Source organism: Pholcus phalangioides, unplaced genomic scaffold (genome assembly GCF_987345545.1).
Source record: "Pholcus phalangioides strain wild (caught in Gottingen) unplaced genomic scaffold, Ppha-v1.0 ptg000009l_1, whole genome shotgun sequence".
In the NCBI taxonomy this organism is placed as follows: domain Eukaryota; kingdom Metazoa; phylum Arthropoda; class Arachnida; order Araneae; family Pholcidae; genus Pholcus; species Pholcus phalangioides.
This window is the reverse complement of record NW_028301602.1, coordinates 26,317,332-26,335,776: the sequence shown is the minus strand read 5'-3', so window position 1 is coordinate 26,335,776 and position 18,445 is coordinate 26,317,332. Positions and strand designations below refer to the sequence as shown.

Below are 18,445 nucleotides of genomic sequence, written 5' to 3'. Positions count from 1 at the left end.
CACTTTTCTCAAATAAAAATATCAAACACTTTTCTCAAATAAAAATATCAAACACTTTTCTCAAATAAAAATATCAAACACTTTTCTCAAATAAAAATATCAAACACTTTTCTCAAATAAAAATATCAAACACTTTTCTCAAATAAAAATATCAAACCCATGCAAATGAAAATATGAGACTGAAAATATCAAACCCATGAAAATGAAAATATGACTGAAAATATCAAATCTTTGTCAACTGAAAATATCAAACCATTCTCAAAAGAAAATATCAAACCATTCTCAAAAGAAAATATCAAACCATTCTCAAAAGAAAATATCAAACCATTCTCAAAAGAAAATATCAAACCATTCTCAAAAGAAAATATCAAACCATTCTCAAAAGAAAATATCAAACCATTCTCAAAAGAAAATATCAAACCATTCTCAAAAGAAAATATCAAACCATTCTCAAAAGAAAATATCAAACCATTCTCAAAAGAAAATATCAAACCATTCTCAAAAGAAAATATCAAACCATTCTCAAAAGAAAATATCAAACCATTCTCATAATATATATTTGAAAATATCAGATATACATATGAAAATATTGGTTATGCATGAAAATGTCAGATGCAAGAGTAAGAGATGAGATTTAAAATATTGTTTTAAAATAAACAGCAAATGAAGTGTTCATGTCAAGTGAAATGTTCTACATTTTAATTTATATCATGTTTAAAACATTCATAATAAAGAGTAAGTTGACCATTTTATTGAAATTATTCGATATATATCACAAATTGGAAATTTTGATATTTTCAAAAATATGATATTTACGAACCCGGTAAAGTGTAAACTTGCAGGAATGTTTATGTTTACAGTGAATATTTTGCTTTATAGAAGTTTGTTATACAAAGACTCTACTGTATTGTATTTGCTAATTTTTTTTGCACTCTCAGTTCAGTACGAAGAACCCTGTTATACTTTGGGTGTTGTTAGAGGGATAGTCTATACTTTAGAACAGTGGTGTTAAATTCAATTGGGCCCCTTAGCCATTTGCTTCAAAATTACCTCTTAAGTGGGCCGCCAATTACTAAAAATTAATAAAACTTGTCCATTACTAATTGAAATTTTTATTTGTAATTAAAAATGAAAAGCATTAGAAATTTTTTTTAATAGGAATCAAAGGGGAAGTGCAAGAATTATAAGTAAGCCATAAAATTAATTCTACTTGCCTACCAACCAAGATTTTTATTGATCAACTGTTTATAAATAACGAAATAATTGAGAATATTATTTTCTGAATTTCTTCTTAGCAAATCCAATTCCCACTTCAACTTAACAAATCCCTTGCCAGAAAAGTATATGTTAGCTGATCTTTTCCTTGAAATTGGGTAAAAGTCATTCAAATGTCCTGTAATATCAATATTAAGAATGCTAGATATTGCACTAGTGTCTTATAATGAAACAAAACACCTTCATGTTTTAAAAAATTTCTAGGAATAGTTCTACCTTATTTAAAAGTAAAAACAAAATTTTTTTAAAACTTTATAACCAGGGTTGTTTGGTTTAAACCACGTTGGTTTAAACCTTGGTTTTAACCAAGTGGTTTTTTTAAAAAAGCCACTTCGGTTTTTTTCAAAAAATCAAATAAAAGTTGCCCAAATATAAATTTTTTTCCTTGAAAATATCATATTGGTTCATTATTAGCCAAAATGTTTCATTTTTACCACATTTTATATCCTTGGGGTACATTCTGATGGTATATCTTTAAATGACATAAGATTTTATAAGTGGTTTTTTTCAAAAAGTCTCATAAAAGTGGCCAGAATATATATATTTTTTTCATATGAAGTATCTTAGTCATTTAATATATGAAATTTATTTATATATGAAAGCCTAAATTTCTCATTCTTACAACATTTTCTAACCTTTGGCTACATTCTGATGCTCTATCTTTAGCAAATTCATGAATAAGGATTGCATCACACATCTAAATGTAGTGGTGTATTATCTCACAGGGTTTTTTTTCCCCTTCACAAAGAAGCAGCTACAGTAGTGACACCATCATGCTAGGGTAGGTGGTCCTATAATCCAATAAAGACACTAGCTGTCCTTAAAGGACAGACTAGTGTACTAGTTCTAACATTACCTCACATACATTTTCATTTTCTTTCCCATAAGAAGTAGCACATCTCCTACTGTATATCTCCCAGTCTTAATATTCTCTCTCAATAGTTGTTTTTTTTATACTTTCACACACACACTGTTAAGCCCAATTAATCAAGGTTCTACTGTATAGTAGTAACAGATTTCCGAAAAATAATCAGCTATATACAGGGTGATTATAATTAAAGTTTTGATTCCAAAACTATACAATAAGTACTGATCAGAATGACTTGAAAATTTGCATGGATACTCCTGAAGCAATGGAAGTTTCTTTCGCAAAAGCAAAAAGTGTAAAATGTGCAAGTAGACGATGCTGTACTTGGCCAGCAGTATAATCTATTTTGTGCAACCACATCATTTCGGCACTTCCACAGCATCAGTGTGTGGATAGAACTTCTATCAAGATGCACATTGCAATACCAGCTGCTGAAGACCCATTTTGACAGGATGCACCTTAACCCTTGCAACTTCTGGCTGTGGGGATACCTCAAAATGTTATAAACAGTGGTCAGATTAAGTGGTTTAATAAAGCTGAATTGCAAGCACATCCACATTATGACCATGGGGCATACTTTGATTCTGTTGTTGAACAAGAATTTTTGTGCTTTCAACCTCATAGCCAGAACACGCGGTGGACAACATATTTAACATTTCTTAAGTAAGTTGTAGTTATTTGTTCAATTACTTCGTTTTTTGTGATGTTTCCATGAATTATGAAATTGTGAAATGTTATAATTAAGGTATCATTCTGCCATGACTGTCTATCGTTTCCATTCTGCGGGCAAATTTCCCACATGTTGCATGATATCATTAATTTTACATTTTTAAGTATTTTTTCCCCTTTATCAAATAAAATTGAATTTTTTTCAGGAATATTCATGTCAATTTTCAAGTCATTCTGACAATCGTTCTTTTTTTACAGTGTTTTGAAATCAGAACCTTAGTTATAATCACCCCGTATATCGTAAACCATTGCTAATTAATCTGCATTATTTATGCTTCATTAAATACATTATATTCACCTAATTTTTATTACTTTTTGCAAAATAGCTTCCTAATTAATTGTACTGAAAGTAACTGGAGAAAAACCTTTATATATTATATGATTAATAATAACATTAAAAGAATTTTCAAACACTCAGTAATCCATTGAGTTAAGCAAAAAATAATTAAATTACAAAAGTTGGTTTTTGTTAAAATGTAAGAAATATTGATTAATTAGCATGGGAATAGTGTTAATTACATTAATAAACATTTTATTTTAGTTAATTATTGGAAGTTTGAATGATTTTTCAGATATTTTATTGTTTTTAATGTTAATACTATTTAAAACAAAAAAACCGGTTTAAACCAAAAAAACCTGGTTTAAACCAAAAAAACCCGGTTTTTTGGTTTTTTTCAAAAAAACCGGTTTTTTTACCAACCCTGTTTATAACCAAGACAACCAATATATTTCAACCAACTCTTTAATGAGGCAGGACCAGCCAAATTTGTCTAAGAAATTGCAAGCATAACCACTGCTTGACGCTTCTGGATCAGGTGAAGTTCAATGTGCTTGTAGAACGAGAGCATTAGTTCTCTGCTGCTAATTTCTGACTCTTTGCAGCAGAGGACCAGCTGTAAATGATACAATGGTAAAATTGCAGTTCAGGAATTTTCTGAGTGAATTTTTTTTTCAATTTTGCAGTAAGTCTTGAAGCAAAATTTATATTTTTAACAGACATTGGTGGCATACCACTCTTTCTCACTGCTACTGGTTTGTTCATGGGAAATTGATATTTTTCATCAGTGCACTTTGCACATAATTTGATACATTTTGCCACAGCATTGGAAATATCATACCCTTTTGTGGTTTCGTGAATAGAAAATATTTCTAAAAATTCTTTAGTGATATTCATATTGTCATTGCACGCTCAAAGAAACAGTCATTTGAGCTACGACTTGAACACCCAAAATTTCTTTCAGGGCGGTTGAAAAGCACTGTACATTTGAGGGTATTACTTCAAATGCACAGTGCACATTATCCCCTATTACTTTTATTATGTTGATTACAACCTGTCTCAGTATAAAAAATATGAAATGCTCCCACATATTTGAGACAGACATTTCCTGCAGCATTTATCATCTATTTCTTAACCAAGGAACCATTGCTAAAAAGTTTGAAATTTTTTGTGAATATGTAGTGGCTCTACACTCCTGAATCATTTGAATTTATAATTTTTGGACGTAAATGCTTTATACTTTTATACAAAAAATATATTTTTTAAATGAATTTTTTTTATTTGATTGGGATGTCACAGTCCCACCAATAGTTCCTTCGGGGGAGTGGGGGTTGCAAGTTTGACGCCCCTACTTTAGAACCTAACCTGATATATGGTGTTGGTAAAAATAGATTTTCTCATCATCTTGAAGATGGTTTAATAGTTTATTTTACAGCAATGCAATATTCTTTTAGTGTGTCCCCACATTGACTTTCACAAAATATCTTATTGGTTATCAAAATGAAAATACAAATACAACGTCACAACAGACAAAATGCCCAACGAGGTGGCTGATAAAAAGATGCCCATAAAAATATGGTTGTCATATATTTCAAAAATACAGCAACCCAATTAAAAATGCAATTAACACAAATTATAAACAATATATGCACATGATAAAATATTATACAACGCCCATAAAGAATACTTATGGTTGTCTTATTCTAAGAATGGATAGCTTCTCGATTTACCCCAACATGTTTATCGTATTTCTTTTTAAACATGTCAATTGTGTTACAGTTTACTACCTCCGGGGTATTAAATGATAATTCAATACATTTTAAAATGCAGTCAATGGCTGTTTTTAGGACCTCATACAGACTTTAAACAAAATCATCTTGTAAATTTGAAAAACATTTGGATAAATGTTGTATTGCTAGGGATCAGACTAAAATTTATAAAAACATGTCAGTTTGTAAATTAGAGCTTTTAATATCAGACGTGAAGTATTTTTTTTTAAATTTATAAAATTATTGTTACCGTGAAACCTCAGATGTGCTCCTCTTTTACATAAAACAAAAACTGCAATTATTATTTAACTTAAATAACAGCTTTTTCTTACTGTCACCCCTCTTTTAAGAAATTGTTTTTGCCCCCATCTGTGTGTAAAAGAGAGAATTTTTATTGAATTTATTATCAACATTTTGATAATTAATGTGCTATTTTTTTAATAACACTCATTATCGGACGAAGCAAATGAAATTAATTTATGTGCTGTCAGAAGTCAAACCATTTGCTACCTTTGTTGAATGTTTGACTTTATATTTCAACATTTTTTCCATTCCTTTCAATGTATTATTCACTTCAACATTTATGGGTATGACAGTCTGACATATCCTCTCCTTATATTTTTTTTTCCCTTGTGGAAGGTTTGCTTAAAAATTTGATTTTGCTCATATTTTGTTTTATCCTTTAAGGTGCACGACTATGTTCGTTCTTATTTGGGTGAGACCAAAGAAGCTCAGGAATTCAGCAAACAGTTCCTAGAAAAACGGAGCAAATACCGCAATCAGTCAAAACAGAATATGGAGGTAATTTACAAGTTTTGGTATTTCATAGCTGCCAAGTCTCACGAATTTTAGCTTCTTTTCTCGACCTCCCGAAAAGTTCTTAAATCTCCAGAATTTTTACGAAAGTCACAAAAAAACCCTAATTATCCCTAAACATTCCCTACTTCATTTAAAAAGAATCCCTGCTTCTGAAAACAATACCTAAGGAATTTCTTGTAGGGCAAAATGTCTTTTGCTTTGATTTTCCCCCTTTCAAAATGACGTCTGACGTTGTGAATAGGGGAATAGTGCGAAATTCCTTTTTTAAGGGATTTTATAAACCCTCTGATCGTAACAAGAAAAGTTGTCTTATCGTGCAGGGAAATAGTATAGCAGCCAATAGTCCTGGATAATAATTGAAGACTATGTGGCGATGCTGTCGGCAAGAGTGTGTAGGTGTTGGTTTCGGATAGCATAAATCTGCCAACACCTCGTTATGTGCGCGCGCCTTTTCTTAGCCTCTCTTCCGCTTTTTGGCAGAGAAGGCTTTGGTTTCTTGCAGAGTAGAGATGTCTTTTGACTGTGTGTCCGTGTATTATTATTTCGTATATATGTGTTAACGTGCCGTGTGTTTCTTCTAATTAATAAACCGTATATTTAACCGTATCTAGAATTGAACAGTCTTAGTGGAGTTAAATAAAATTTAACTATGGATAAATAGCTACTTCAATTTAAATGTCATTATCACCTCCGGCAACTACATATGGTGTCCACAAACTGGTGACTCAGGACTATCGGATTCGTTACAACGAATCATGAATACCTCTCTGCAATGTGGATTTTAATTTCAGTTTCGTGGTGAGTGAATATTTCTCTCTTTCGTAGGACTATTGCCGTCTTCATTCTTTCGCTATGGCAAATCCGCAAGCAACTGCTAGTCAGACTGAACTTTCCCTTTCGGGAACCGAAGTCTCACGTGTTTCATTCCGTGCGCCTCCATTTTGGGAAGCCGACGTTGATTTATGGTTCCTTCAAGTGGAATCCCAGTTTATCACGGCAGGCATTACCGCGGATAAGACGAAGTTTCATTCGGTGATTTCCGTTCTCGACACAAAAATCTTGTCTTACGTGAGTGATTTAGTACGTAATCCTCCCTCACACGATTTATATGAGACTCTAAAGAAACGTATTCTTTCCCGATTTGCTCAATCTGAAACTGCTCGCTTGAAATCTCTTTTTCATGAGTGCGAGCTAGGCGACAAAAAACCGTCCCAGCTACTTTGTGAGATGCGAAACTTGTCGAATAACACAATCAGTGATGATGTTTTGAGCACATTATGGCAGCAAAGATTACCCGTCAGTGTTCAACAAATTTTGTCGATTTGTCGGGATCCTCTTGACTCTTTAGCTCAGATAGCTGATCGCATATTAGAAGCTTCGAGTTTCAACGCTGTCGTTTCTCAGGTGTCTCAACCTCCTCTGCCTTCTTCAGAGTTGCATGAGCTTAAAAAAGAAATTGCATCGCTCGCTACACGAGTCGAAGAGCTCTCTCGTTCTCGAAACCAATACAGAGGTCGGTCGCGAAACAATTCGAAAACTCGTGAGCGGAAAAAATCTTCAGATCGCTCCGATCGACGCAAATTGTGCTGGTATCATGCTCGATATGGTGAAAAAGCACATCGTTGCATTTCACCTTGCCAACACTCGGAAAACTAGTAGGCAATCCTGTTACAGCGGCGGCCGGAGATTGCCACTTTCAAAGTCGCTTATTCATTTGTGATAGAAAATCGAAAATTCGTTTTCTTGTTGACAGTGGTGCAGCTGTGAGCTGTTTTCCTAAATCACTTGCCAAAGTTTCCAAGCCTGACGACCTTTCGTTATATGCGGCTAATGGCACTAAAATTCACACATATGGAACTAAGCATTTTGAACTTGATCTCGGACTGAGGAGAATATTCTCATTCAATTTCTTAGTGGCCGACGTCACAAGTCCTATTTTGGGTGCCGATTTCTTGGAGAGATTCGGTTTACTTGTTGATGTCAAGAATCGCCGGTTGGTTGATAATTTGACAACTCTATACTCTCTTGGTGTCGTTACCACTGGTCCTTCTCTCGGTCTAACTACAGTTTCTGGTGCCACTACATACCATAAAATTTTGACCAAGTTCCCAAATCTCACTGGTTCGGTCTTAAATTCTCAACCCAAACCACATGCCATTATCCACTTCATCGAAACATCAGGGCCTCCCGTCTTCGCAAAGGCTAGACGTCTTTCTCCTGAAAAACTTTTTGCCGTCAAGAAAGAATTTAACTTGCTTTTGAAGCAAGGCATCATTCGTCCTAGCAAAAGCCCTTGGGCTAGTCCTATCCACCTAGTCCCAAAAAAGACAGGTGGTTGGCGCATATGTGGCGATTTTCGTCGGTTGAATGCCGTAACTACTCCTGATCGTTATCCTATTCCCAATATTCAAGACTTTTCTTTCGGTCTGGCTGGAAAAAGAATATTTTCTAAACTCGATCTTGTAAAGGCATACCACCAGATTCCTGTGAAAGAAAGTGATATTCCCAAGACGGCTGTGATTACACCGCACGGTCTCTTTGAGTATGTTTTCATGACCTTTGGGCTCAGGAACGCCGCACAAACATTTCAACGATTCGTTGACAGCATCCTCTCGGATCTCGACTTCTGCTATGTTTACTTAGACGACATTCTTGTTGCGTCAGCTGATGAGAAGTCGCATGAACAAGATCTCGATGTGTTGTTCAAGAGACTAAGCGAATACGGTTTAGTTCTCAATCCTGACAAATGCCAATTTGGACTCAAAGAAATTCAGTTTTTAGGTCATCTTGTGTCAGAAAAGGGCATTTCCCCGTTGCCGGATCGTGTTACCGCACTTTTGGACTATCCATTGCCCAACACAATCGATGAGCTGCGACGTTTTCTGGCACTAATAAATTTTTATCATCGTTTCATGAAAAACGCTGCCTCTACGCAAGCATGTTTACATGATCTAGTTAAAGGCAAACAAAAACGGGATAAAACAAAAATCGTCTGGTCTGAGGAAGCAAAATCTGCATTCGAGTCATGCAAGGAAATGATTTCCAATGCTGCTCTATTGGCTCATCCTATTTCAAGTGCGCATCTCCTTCTAGCTGTCGACGCGTCTGATTTCGCGATTGGCGGAGTTTTGAATCAAGCAGTTAATGATCAAACTCAGCCATTAGGATTCTTCTCGTGTAAGCTAACTTCAGCTGAACGCAGATACAGTGCGTACGATCGAGAATTGCTAGCGATATATTCAGCAATTAAATATTTTCGACATATGCTGGAGGGATCTGACTTCGAAATTCTCACAGACCACAAACCATTGGTCTATGCATTTTCCCAAAAAAGTGAAAAATGTTCACCTAGGCAGATTCGTCATCTAGAATTCATTAGTCAATTTTCAACCCGTATCAAGCACATTTCAGGCGATCGAAATGCAGTAGCCGATGCATTTTCAAGAATATCGGAAATTGAAATACCTCCTAGTATCGATTTCGCCGAGATGGCTCGCGCTCAGGATGAGGAAGAATTGCGATTACTTCGTGAAATGGACTCAGGTCTCGAGTTAAAACCAATGACTTTCGGTTCTCCTGAAGTCACTCTACAGTGTGATGTTTCCACTGGTTCAATTAGACCTTACGTACCGTCAACGTTTCGCCGCGCTATTTTTGATGCAGTGCACAACCTCTCCCACCCTGGTGCCAAAGCTACTACTGAAATGGTTCGCAGACGATTCATCTGGAAATTTTTAGAAAGGGACTGCAAAGAGTGGTGCAAAACTTGCATCCATTGCCAGCGATCCAAAGTTGGTCGTCACACACATTCTCCTATTGGTGCATTCGGATTACCTTCCGCAAGGTTCTCGCATGTCCATATTGACATCGTGGGTCCACTTCCACCAAGTAAAGGAAATCGCTACGTTGTGACTTGCAGTGACCGATTCACCAGATGGCCGGAAGCTATTCCTGTACCCGATCAGACTGCTGAAACTGTGGCATTCGCTTTCCTGTCGAATTGGATCTCCCGTTTTGGCGTTCCAGAACGCATTACTACGGACAGGGGTTCTCAGTTTGAATCTGAACTCTTCCGATCTCTTGCGAAGTTGCTGGGTGTGGACAGGGTGCGTACTGCCGCTTACCACCCACAAAGCAATGGAGCCATCGAGAGATTCCACAGGGACTTGAAAGCTGCCATCATGTGTCACGCCACTGAAAGATGGGTTGACCTTCTTCCTACCATTCTACTCGGGATACGCTCAAGTTTCAAACCTGATTTTGGTGCTACGCCGGCGGACATGGTCTACGGAACATCTCTGAGGTTACCAGGAGACTTCTTCAAAGATTCCGGTAAGCACACCTCAAAATCTGATTATGTCACGAACTTGCGTATGACTATGTCAAAGCTTCGTCCTTCACCTTTGTCCAATCATTCCTCAAAAAACATTTTTGTGCACAAGGACTTGGCCAGATCCACACACGTTTTTGTGAGGGTTGACACTGTAAGGCGTTCGCTACAGCAGCCTTACCAAGGACCTTATGAAGTTTTGAATAGGACTGATAAATTTTTTACTTTGCGTATCAATAATGAATCTAAGTGTATTTCTATTGATCGTTTAAAACCTGCATTTTTGTTTAATTCTCTCGAATGCAAAGAATCTAATGTTCGCAAATCATCTATATGTAATGCCCCAGCCTCGCCACAGGGCTTCGTCACGAGGTCCGGACGGAAAGTCCGTTTTGTAACACCTTATCAAGCTTAACGTCCTTCGGACTCGTGGGGGAGTACTGTGGCGATGCTGTCGGCAAGAGTGTGTAGGTGTTGGTTTCGGATAGCATAAATCTGCCAACACCTCGTTATGTGCGCGCGCCTTTTCTTAGCCTCTCTTCCGCTTTTTGGCAGAGAAGGCTTTGGTTTCTTGCAGAGTAGAGATGTCTTTTGACTGTGTGTCCGTGTATTATTATTTCGTATATATGTGTTAACGTGCCGTGTGTTTCTTCTAATTAATAAACCGTATATTTAACCGTATCTAGAATTGAACAGTCTTAGTGGAGTTAAATAAAATTTAACTATGGATAAATAGCTACTTCAATTTAAATGTCATTATCACCTCCGGCAACTACATATGGTGTCCACAACTATAGTGATACGCATATGGTCAAAACTTCCTCTTTTGTTAAAGTTACGTACTTGCGATAACATGAATACTGATTAGCAAAAAAATATTTAATTAATTTTAAATATACTTATTTCAATGAATTTCCTTTCATCAAATGTTCCTAAAAAAGGCAGACTTTTTCTTTTTGTACAAGTTGTGTTAAGGATATAAACATCGGTCATAATGGAAAGACTGACATCATCACCCATGTGAAATGAAAAAAAACATCAAGCAAATATCACAAAAAAGTCACATGTTTTTCAAAAATTGATGCTTTTTTTCCATTCATCTTCCGATGACTTTGGGTCATTCGGTCATTCGCATAGAATGTTTGTTCACATAGTTTCTGATTGAACACAACACCTTTTTTTAGATCACCATTGAAGTTTTGGCCTCCAATTTCATTTGTTTTTGCATAGGGATTTTATTTTCAAGTGTTTAACTTCCATGTGTGTAAAATCTCTATTTTATTTTACTTCAATTTTTGAGTAAGGATTTTATTCCCTACATTTCAACTTTTATATGTGAAAAATCCCTATTTCATTTGGAAAATCCCTTTTGTATTTATTAGGGAGTGGTTTTAGTATAAAATACGGGTCCCCTCGGAAATCTAATTTTCATTTTCAAAAGTTGGCAGCTATGGTATTTTGTAAATATTTGCTGTCTGTAAAATATTTTGCAAAAGCACAGGGTGGCTATTATTTAAGTTCACATGCTCTGAGCTGTCTACAGCATTAACTAGCCGTTGAAAAATTATGGAACTTTGATAACATCTTAATGAAGGAATTTGGAGAATTTTTAAAGCCTTTTTTAAAAAGACAGAAAAGAAGCTCCGCAACCCCCCCCCCCCCCCCCGGCTTTAGGATGATGCCACACAAGCATTTCTTTCCAGAAAGGGAATTTTTTCGCATGTTTTTAGCGATGAAGTATGAGCTGGGGTGGCCAGACGATCCGGATGGAAAAAATTGTGCAATGAAGCCCCCCAGACAGGAGAAAGAATTTTTGTTCTGTGCTCCTCCACCATGGAACAGATTTTGCATGGTGATGGATATTTTTCATGCATGAGGTGGTCACACAAGTGCTCAAAACACAGAAGATCAAAGATTTTTTTTTTTTTTAAATTTGAGGAGTCATTTCGATTTTTTAAACTTTAAAATTAGATTATTTTTTATTTTTTTTCGTGATCATAGTTTTTTGCCTGCTCACGTTTTTTTCCCCCTAATCAATATGAAATGGATATAGATGCATTGATGCACACGAAAAGGGGAGAAGTGAGTTGAACCCCTTCCCTTTCCCACTGAGATTATCATATTTTGGAGACATATTAGTGGATTAAGAATTGAACCTTCAGGCAAAAATAATTGTAACAATTTATAGCGTGGTTATATTTAGCTACTGATTATTTTTAATAAACCAACATTAAGTCACTAACTACAAGTGGCATAAGGAAAAACAAAAAACTTTATAAAATGTGAATGGAATAAAAAAACCACTGAAAGGCTTGGTCATGGCTACTCTTTATAGCAGTGATTCTCAGCTGGTATGCCGCTGCACTGTGGAGTGTATTGAGATCCTTCAGGTATGTAACAAGAAACCCTGAGGACAGAAATGCCATGCACTTGAATTTGTCTTCACAATACTTCCACAGTGGAGGCGAATTTGAAAACTCTGCTCTTTTATTTTGAAGGGCACATGAATATAAAAAGGTTTAGCAATCTCTGTTCTGTAGAGATTACTAAATGAAAATATCTGATAAGAAATTTTTTATTTTTCCCAACATAAATAAAAATTAATAAAGCCAGTCATATGCTTTGACTCTCATCCAAGCAATTTAACATACAGTATATATATCATGCGTAAAATTTTACATCTCTACAATAATTAATATTAAAAAGTCACCTACAAATAAGGAAAATACACAAGAAAAAATTCAGGGTTCGCACATCCTTACAAACTCCTTAAAAACTCCTTACTTTTCATTTCCCTCTGGAAGGGCCCTTATAACTCCTTACTTTTTGCAGCCACGCCTGAAAAAGTCTTTTTTTTTTTTTCTCTCTGAAGGGATGATCTTTTTTAGAATAGGCGTTCCCCACGGTGATGAATAGCATTGCCTAAAAAAATAAGAGGAAGCTTCCCCCTAATATAAAGAGGAAGAAAAGATAAAAAAAAAAAAACGCGCTCTTCCTCTGTAATAGGAAATGTGAAAGCAGGGGATGGGATTGGAACATCCAATGGTTGTGCATACCTGCCAACCGTTACGATTTTGTCGTATTTAGTAAATTAATACGATTATACGCTTTTGCTTCTAAAAATGCGATTTTTTACCGAATCGCTAGTTTTGACGTGTTTTTCTGCCTATGTCGCAAACTGATCAGCGTTGGAAATCGATGGTCCGTAGAACGACATCACTCCGCTGAACCAGTAGCCGAAAATTCCCCCATGCCCAGTGGTGAGAAAGTTTTTACTTATGTGGCGAAACGATGTCTCGAACCTCCTATATTACGCAGTATACTGAGTGCAGACCTCGCAGCTTTCCTATTTATCCTACTATTTTCCTACTTTCGCCGCAATCGTCTTCTTTTTTACCACAATTCTCTCCTACTGTTCCTATTTTATCCCTCCTTCCTATTTGCTTACAGCCAATATCTCACTACGAAAATTCCGAGAAACCGCAAAATGTCACTGCTTTCCGCAGTTTTTTTGACGTGTTTTATTCACATTACAACTCGCTACTGAAAAAGAAAGGAAAAAAAATTTCGAGTAAGGGACGACGACAAGCGTATCTTTTCGCCGCCGCGCCTTAAAATGCTAAAAACTGAAGTCCAGTGGGGAAAGCGAATCTGTTTCGCAGATTGGTTGCCGTAAATAAAAAGGCAAAAAAAAAAGAAGAAGAGGTACAGGCTCTATCCACACACAAGATTCCATGAGAGAGAATGGGTTTATCTCTCCTGGGATCTCGTAACGAGCGTTCATCCCTGAAGCCAGGTTTTCCTAGGAGTAGGCTTTTTGCGCCGCGTGAACCTAACTGGATCATTTCGTGTCGGCAGAAATGAGTTACATAATGGCGTTACGCATTTGCGTTTTCCAAGCGTGGCACATCGTCTCAGGATGGCTATATAGTATATGACCCTGGCGTCATCTACTCTATCGGCTGCATGCTCCGGTTTAAAGGGAAGAGACACAACACGAAAATGAAGGGAAGGTCGCTGAAACGCGCGGCACACGACGCTTAACTCACTAGAAGCAGTCTGCCAATCACGCCCGATGTAAAGCGCTGTCGTGAGCCGTATTGCGCTCTATAGGAAAACAGTCGTACTGCTTTTCATATTGATGAATAGACGGCGTGTAGCGCTGGGTGATTCACGTTGCGCGTGGCATAGAAAACCTGCTAGTAAAACCCGGCTTTTAAAAGTGACAGCCTCTGGTTTTACAGGAGGGGAGGGGGGAGGACGAGCCGATCAGCCGCTATAGCTGAACCCACTTTTTTTAACCTTAACCTTCTGAAAATAACTTTCGGGTATCTTTATGTTAGGGGTCATTCAAGTATTACGTCAGCATGGATGGGGGATTTTCGATTTGCTGACTTGATGACGTGGAGGGGGGTGGTGTTGGATGATTCTTACGTCATCAACCACCCTTTATAAAAAATATGAAATATTCTTAATGGCGCCTTACTCGGTGCGCGAAAAACGAGTAAAACTTTTCACTAGTTTGTGGGCACCTGAACTAACATTCTCCCTATTGAGTCCCCTACAGAGCCACTCTAGTGATCTTCAAATACTTAGCGGATCCAAATGCTCTGGAGCTGTGCCGCGCGTCATATAAGTGATCCGTGATTATGCCGCAGATCATTGCATTTTTAATTGGGTTGCTGTATTTTTGAAATATGACATCCATATTTTTATGGGCATCTTTTTCTTAGCCACCTCGTTGGACATTTTGCCTGTTGTGGCGTTGTATTTGTATCTCTCTCTGGCAGAAGTGGCCACAGCTCAAGCAAGATAAAAACAAAATTTATTGCAAACTCAATACATCACTTCCGATTTCTTTAAATCATTTTAATACTATATACTACCGCAACTCTCTCTCTTCTTTCTTACTACACTTCTCAATACCTAATCTTGATCATCATGCTCTGTTACTGTTCAAATTTGTGTTCTCTTGTCGCTTGTTACTCGTGCGTACAGTCACGGCATATCTCTTTCTTTTCAGCTGAAATTGCTACCCATCATACCCTTTATTCTGAAAGTTGAAGTCTTGGAAACATTGAAAAAGAAATTAAATGAAAATCAATTCACATGTGGGCTTCTTTTGTTTTTCTGTGGGCTTCTTTTATTGTCTAGTGGTGCAATTTTTTTTTTGGAGAGGGCGTGGCCCCATGACACCTTAAAAACTCCTTACTTTTCATTTTGAAAATTTTATATGAGCCCTGAAGAGTTGCTGCAAATATAAATAATTTTGTAAGAAAAATCCTTGTTGGCTGTGGTTTTTATTTTGAATAATTGGAGGGGGAATGAATATCACTTTTAGAATTTTTATAATTTATGTGATGCTATTATGAGTTATATTTTTGACTAACACTTGAAGGTTTTAGAACACTTTGGTGATGACAGAAAGCATGTACGTGGATTGATTATTTTATGAATTCTTATGATGTCGGGTAACAAATCAAAACTTGTAATTTTTGAACCACTTCTACATCTATATTTTTGAGAAGAGGGAAAGTTTGTTTGCAAATTCAAAATAAATTTGCATATGTGCCCCGCCCCTTTTTTTTGCTGTAAAACTTGTAAGTTATGAAGTTTGCCATGACTCCTTAAAAACTGCTTGAAACTCCTTAAAAAGTCCTTAAAAACTCCTTACTTTTCATTTTGAAAATTTTGTATGAACCCTGAAATTACAATAACTCCTAATGCATTTTGACACAATGGGTGTTGTCTCGTCTTCAAAGGAAAAAAGATTTAACCACCAATTGCGCTGGCCGAGGATCTCACTTGGGTTGAATACCAAATTTTAACTCTCGGTTGCTCAGCGGAAAAAAATATGTTCACTTCAAATATCGTGGTCAGAATGTTTGAAGTGAATTTGATATTCAACCGAAGTGGGATACTCTGTCAGCTTGATTATAGTGGTTAAATATTTTTTCCTCTGAAGACGACTCCTATTGTGTCGAAATCAGGAGTTTTTGTAATTTTCGTGTATTTGCCTTATTCATTGGTGACTTCTTGATATTCTTAGGCAAAGTTGATCTACTCTTCCAAATAATTAATATATATTTAGAATTATTTTTTTCATTGTAATTTTCTTTGTACTAGGGGCCTGGCCCCAGGATGTGTGCCAAATCGTTCCCATCCCATCAGGTCTATCTCCACCTATGAGAGGGAAATCAAAAAATACAGAGAAAAATTCATAAATCATTAAACACGACCTGACATTGCATAATCTATTCACATGATTTAAGACAGTGACTGGCAAGCTGCTGTCCACTTAGACATTGTCTGGCAAGATGCAGATTTTAAATTAATAGTGTAGAATTTTTTTTTTTTTCAATTTCAGTGTCTTACAAAAATTTATCTGGGGAAAGGGGCGTTAGTTTTTTGTGCACATGCAAAATATAGTTTTCACAATTCAAATAGAAATTGATTTAAAAACTTTCATGCACATAGAAAAAAATATGGAAAAAACAGCTTTAGTATGCTTAAAGTGTGACACGCACATATATATAAACCTATTCTGTTCCCCTCCAACGTCGTCATCTCCTCTTACCTTCCGCAGGAGAAAATATACTGTATGTAAAAAAAGAGGGGGAAGATATATATATATGATCCAGTGTGTGTGATTTTGGAGTAAAACTCGTGTTTCAAAGAATAAAGTTGATTAAAAACCAGAGTATTTCTTATAAGAGTTTCTTATTTGTGTTGTGTTAAAAAAAAATGTGGATATTTTTTAAATTAGACAATTTTTTGATTCCAGGTTTGATCATTTTAAAGGGGTATAATTTTTGAATTTCCCATTTCTTCACAGGCATTCACAATAATAATAATTAATATTATTTTCCATGCACCCTTTTCATCTAGTTGTGTTCCGTCACTAAGGCCCGCAATTTGTTTCACTCATAAAAACATTTTCCCATCACTGATTTGAGAAATCGATCTAATTTTTTCATTCCTGAATCTTGAATTTCACTTTAACAAACTTGTTTTACAAGAAGAATAATTATCATGACCATTTACTGATATCATTTGAAAATCATCTGAAATTCTTTATTGAAAAGATTAGCGATAAAATTTTAAAGGAATATTCCCCCAGGCGAGGAGTTTTTATGGACCTACTCCATAGTAAATTGGTCGTGCTTTAAAAAATAAATGAATCCTGAGCTTTTCAGCTGGAAATATTATTCTTCACAAAAACTGTCTATTTTTTTTCTGGGTTGAGCCTATTTATCAGTTTTCACAAGACGTGCCATCTTCTGACATGGGCTCACCCAGGCACGGCCCAGGTGCCTTCAGCTTTATCATAGTTTATCTACGGCTCCCCGAAGTAGCATAGAAAAGAATCACTTGAAAGAACTGAATGGGCCACATTAACTCATTGTAGTGCTTCTGACAAAGGTTGATGGTGCCTTTAGAAGCTGCACCACATACTTTAAGAACCATTGTCTTAATTATTTAATGACGACTTCAATTTTGCATTTTTTCTGTCATATATATTGTCTTATCAATAAACGACAATTCCGACAAGATCATTTAGAGGCCTGTTGATGAGCATATTTTATATGAATTTATTTTATTATGCCTTTTTGTAAAAATTGTTTTTTTTCTTTTTACCAACAGGAGAACATGTGGGGTCCAGCACCAGCTCTAACGCCCTCGGTAAATAAGACGGTTGTACCGTCTATAGCTGATGACGCAGCCAACACCAAAGGCAAAGCAAAGAAAAAGAAAAACAGAATGCAAAAGCTGGACAGTTCAATGCTGGGCTTCACCGTGCAACCTAATCCAGATCGCATCAATGTTGGTGAGATCGACCATGTTGAAGGAATGTGATATCTTACATTTAAATGAAAACAAAAAAAATTATTTCTGAAGAGCTCGCTCATTTCTCACAAACGATGTACATATTTGTAATTATAATAAAAAAAAAACAAATGGCAGTATCATTACTGTTGGTAGAGACCTCAAGCTGAGAAGAGATGCCTTTTGGTTTGAAAGAAAACAAATTGTGATAAATTTGAATTTTGTTACAGAAAATAATCATTGATTCTTGATACCACACATGAAATTTTGGTACGAGTTCTTTGAATGTGTTTGTTATTACGTTCCACGTGTTATAGACATATATACATGGCCGGGAGCTTGTATAAAATGACAAGAGAATAGAAAGCGGGGAAAAAATGAGCCTTAATTGACAGAAAAAATAAGAGATAATTTTTCAATTAAAAAATAAATTTGTATCGAGTTCCATCATTGGAAAAAAAAAAAAAGAAAACTCGTTTGTAATTTTTGCTCCAAATGGTTGTAAATAAACTGCAAGATCAATCGAATATTATATATATATTAAAAGCTAT

The 18,445-nt window shown here is 36.0% G+C and overlaps 1 protein-coding gene across 2 annotated transcripts in view; it reads left to right on the top strand.

Annotated features, from left to right (window-relative positions):
* Gyf (GIGYF family protein Gyf) overlaps nt 1-18,037 on the top strand; it is a 65,940-nt gene extending 47,903 nt beyond the window's left edge. For both annotated transcript variants that reach the window (XM_089235878.1, XM_089235879.1), the window contains 2 exons: nt 5,606-5,719; nt 17,712-18,037. In XM_089235878.1, coding sequence (XP_089092004.1) covers nt 5,606-5,719; nt 17,712-17,924 — 327 coding nt within the window. In that variant the 3' untranslated portion in view covers nt 17,925-18,037. The remainder of the gene's footprint in view (nt 1-5,605; nt 5,720-17,711) is intronic.
* Nucleotides 18,038-18,445: the final 408 nt, after the last annotated feature.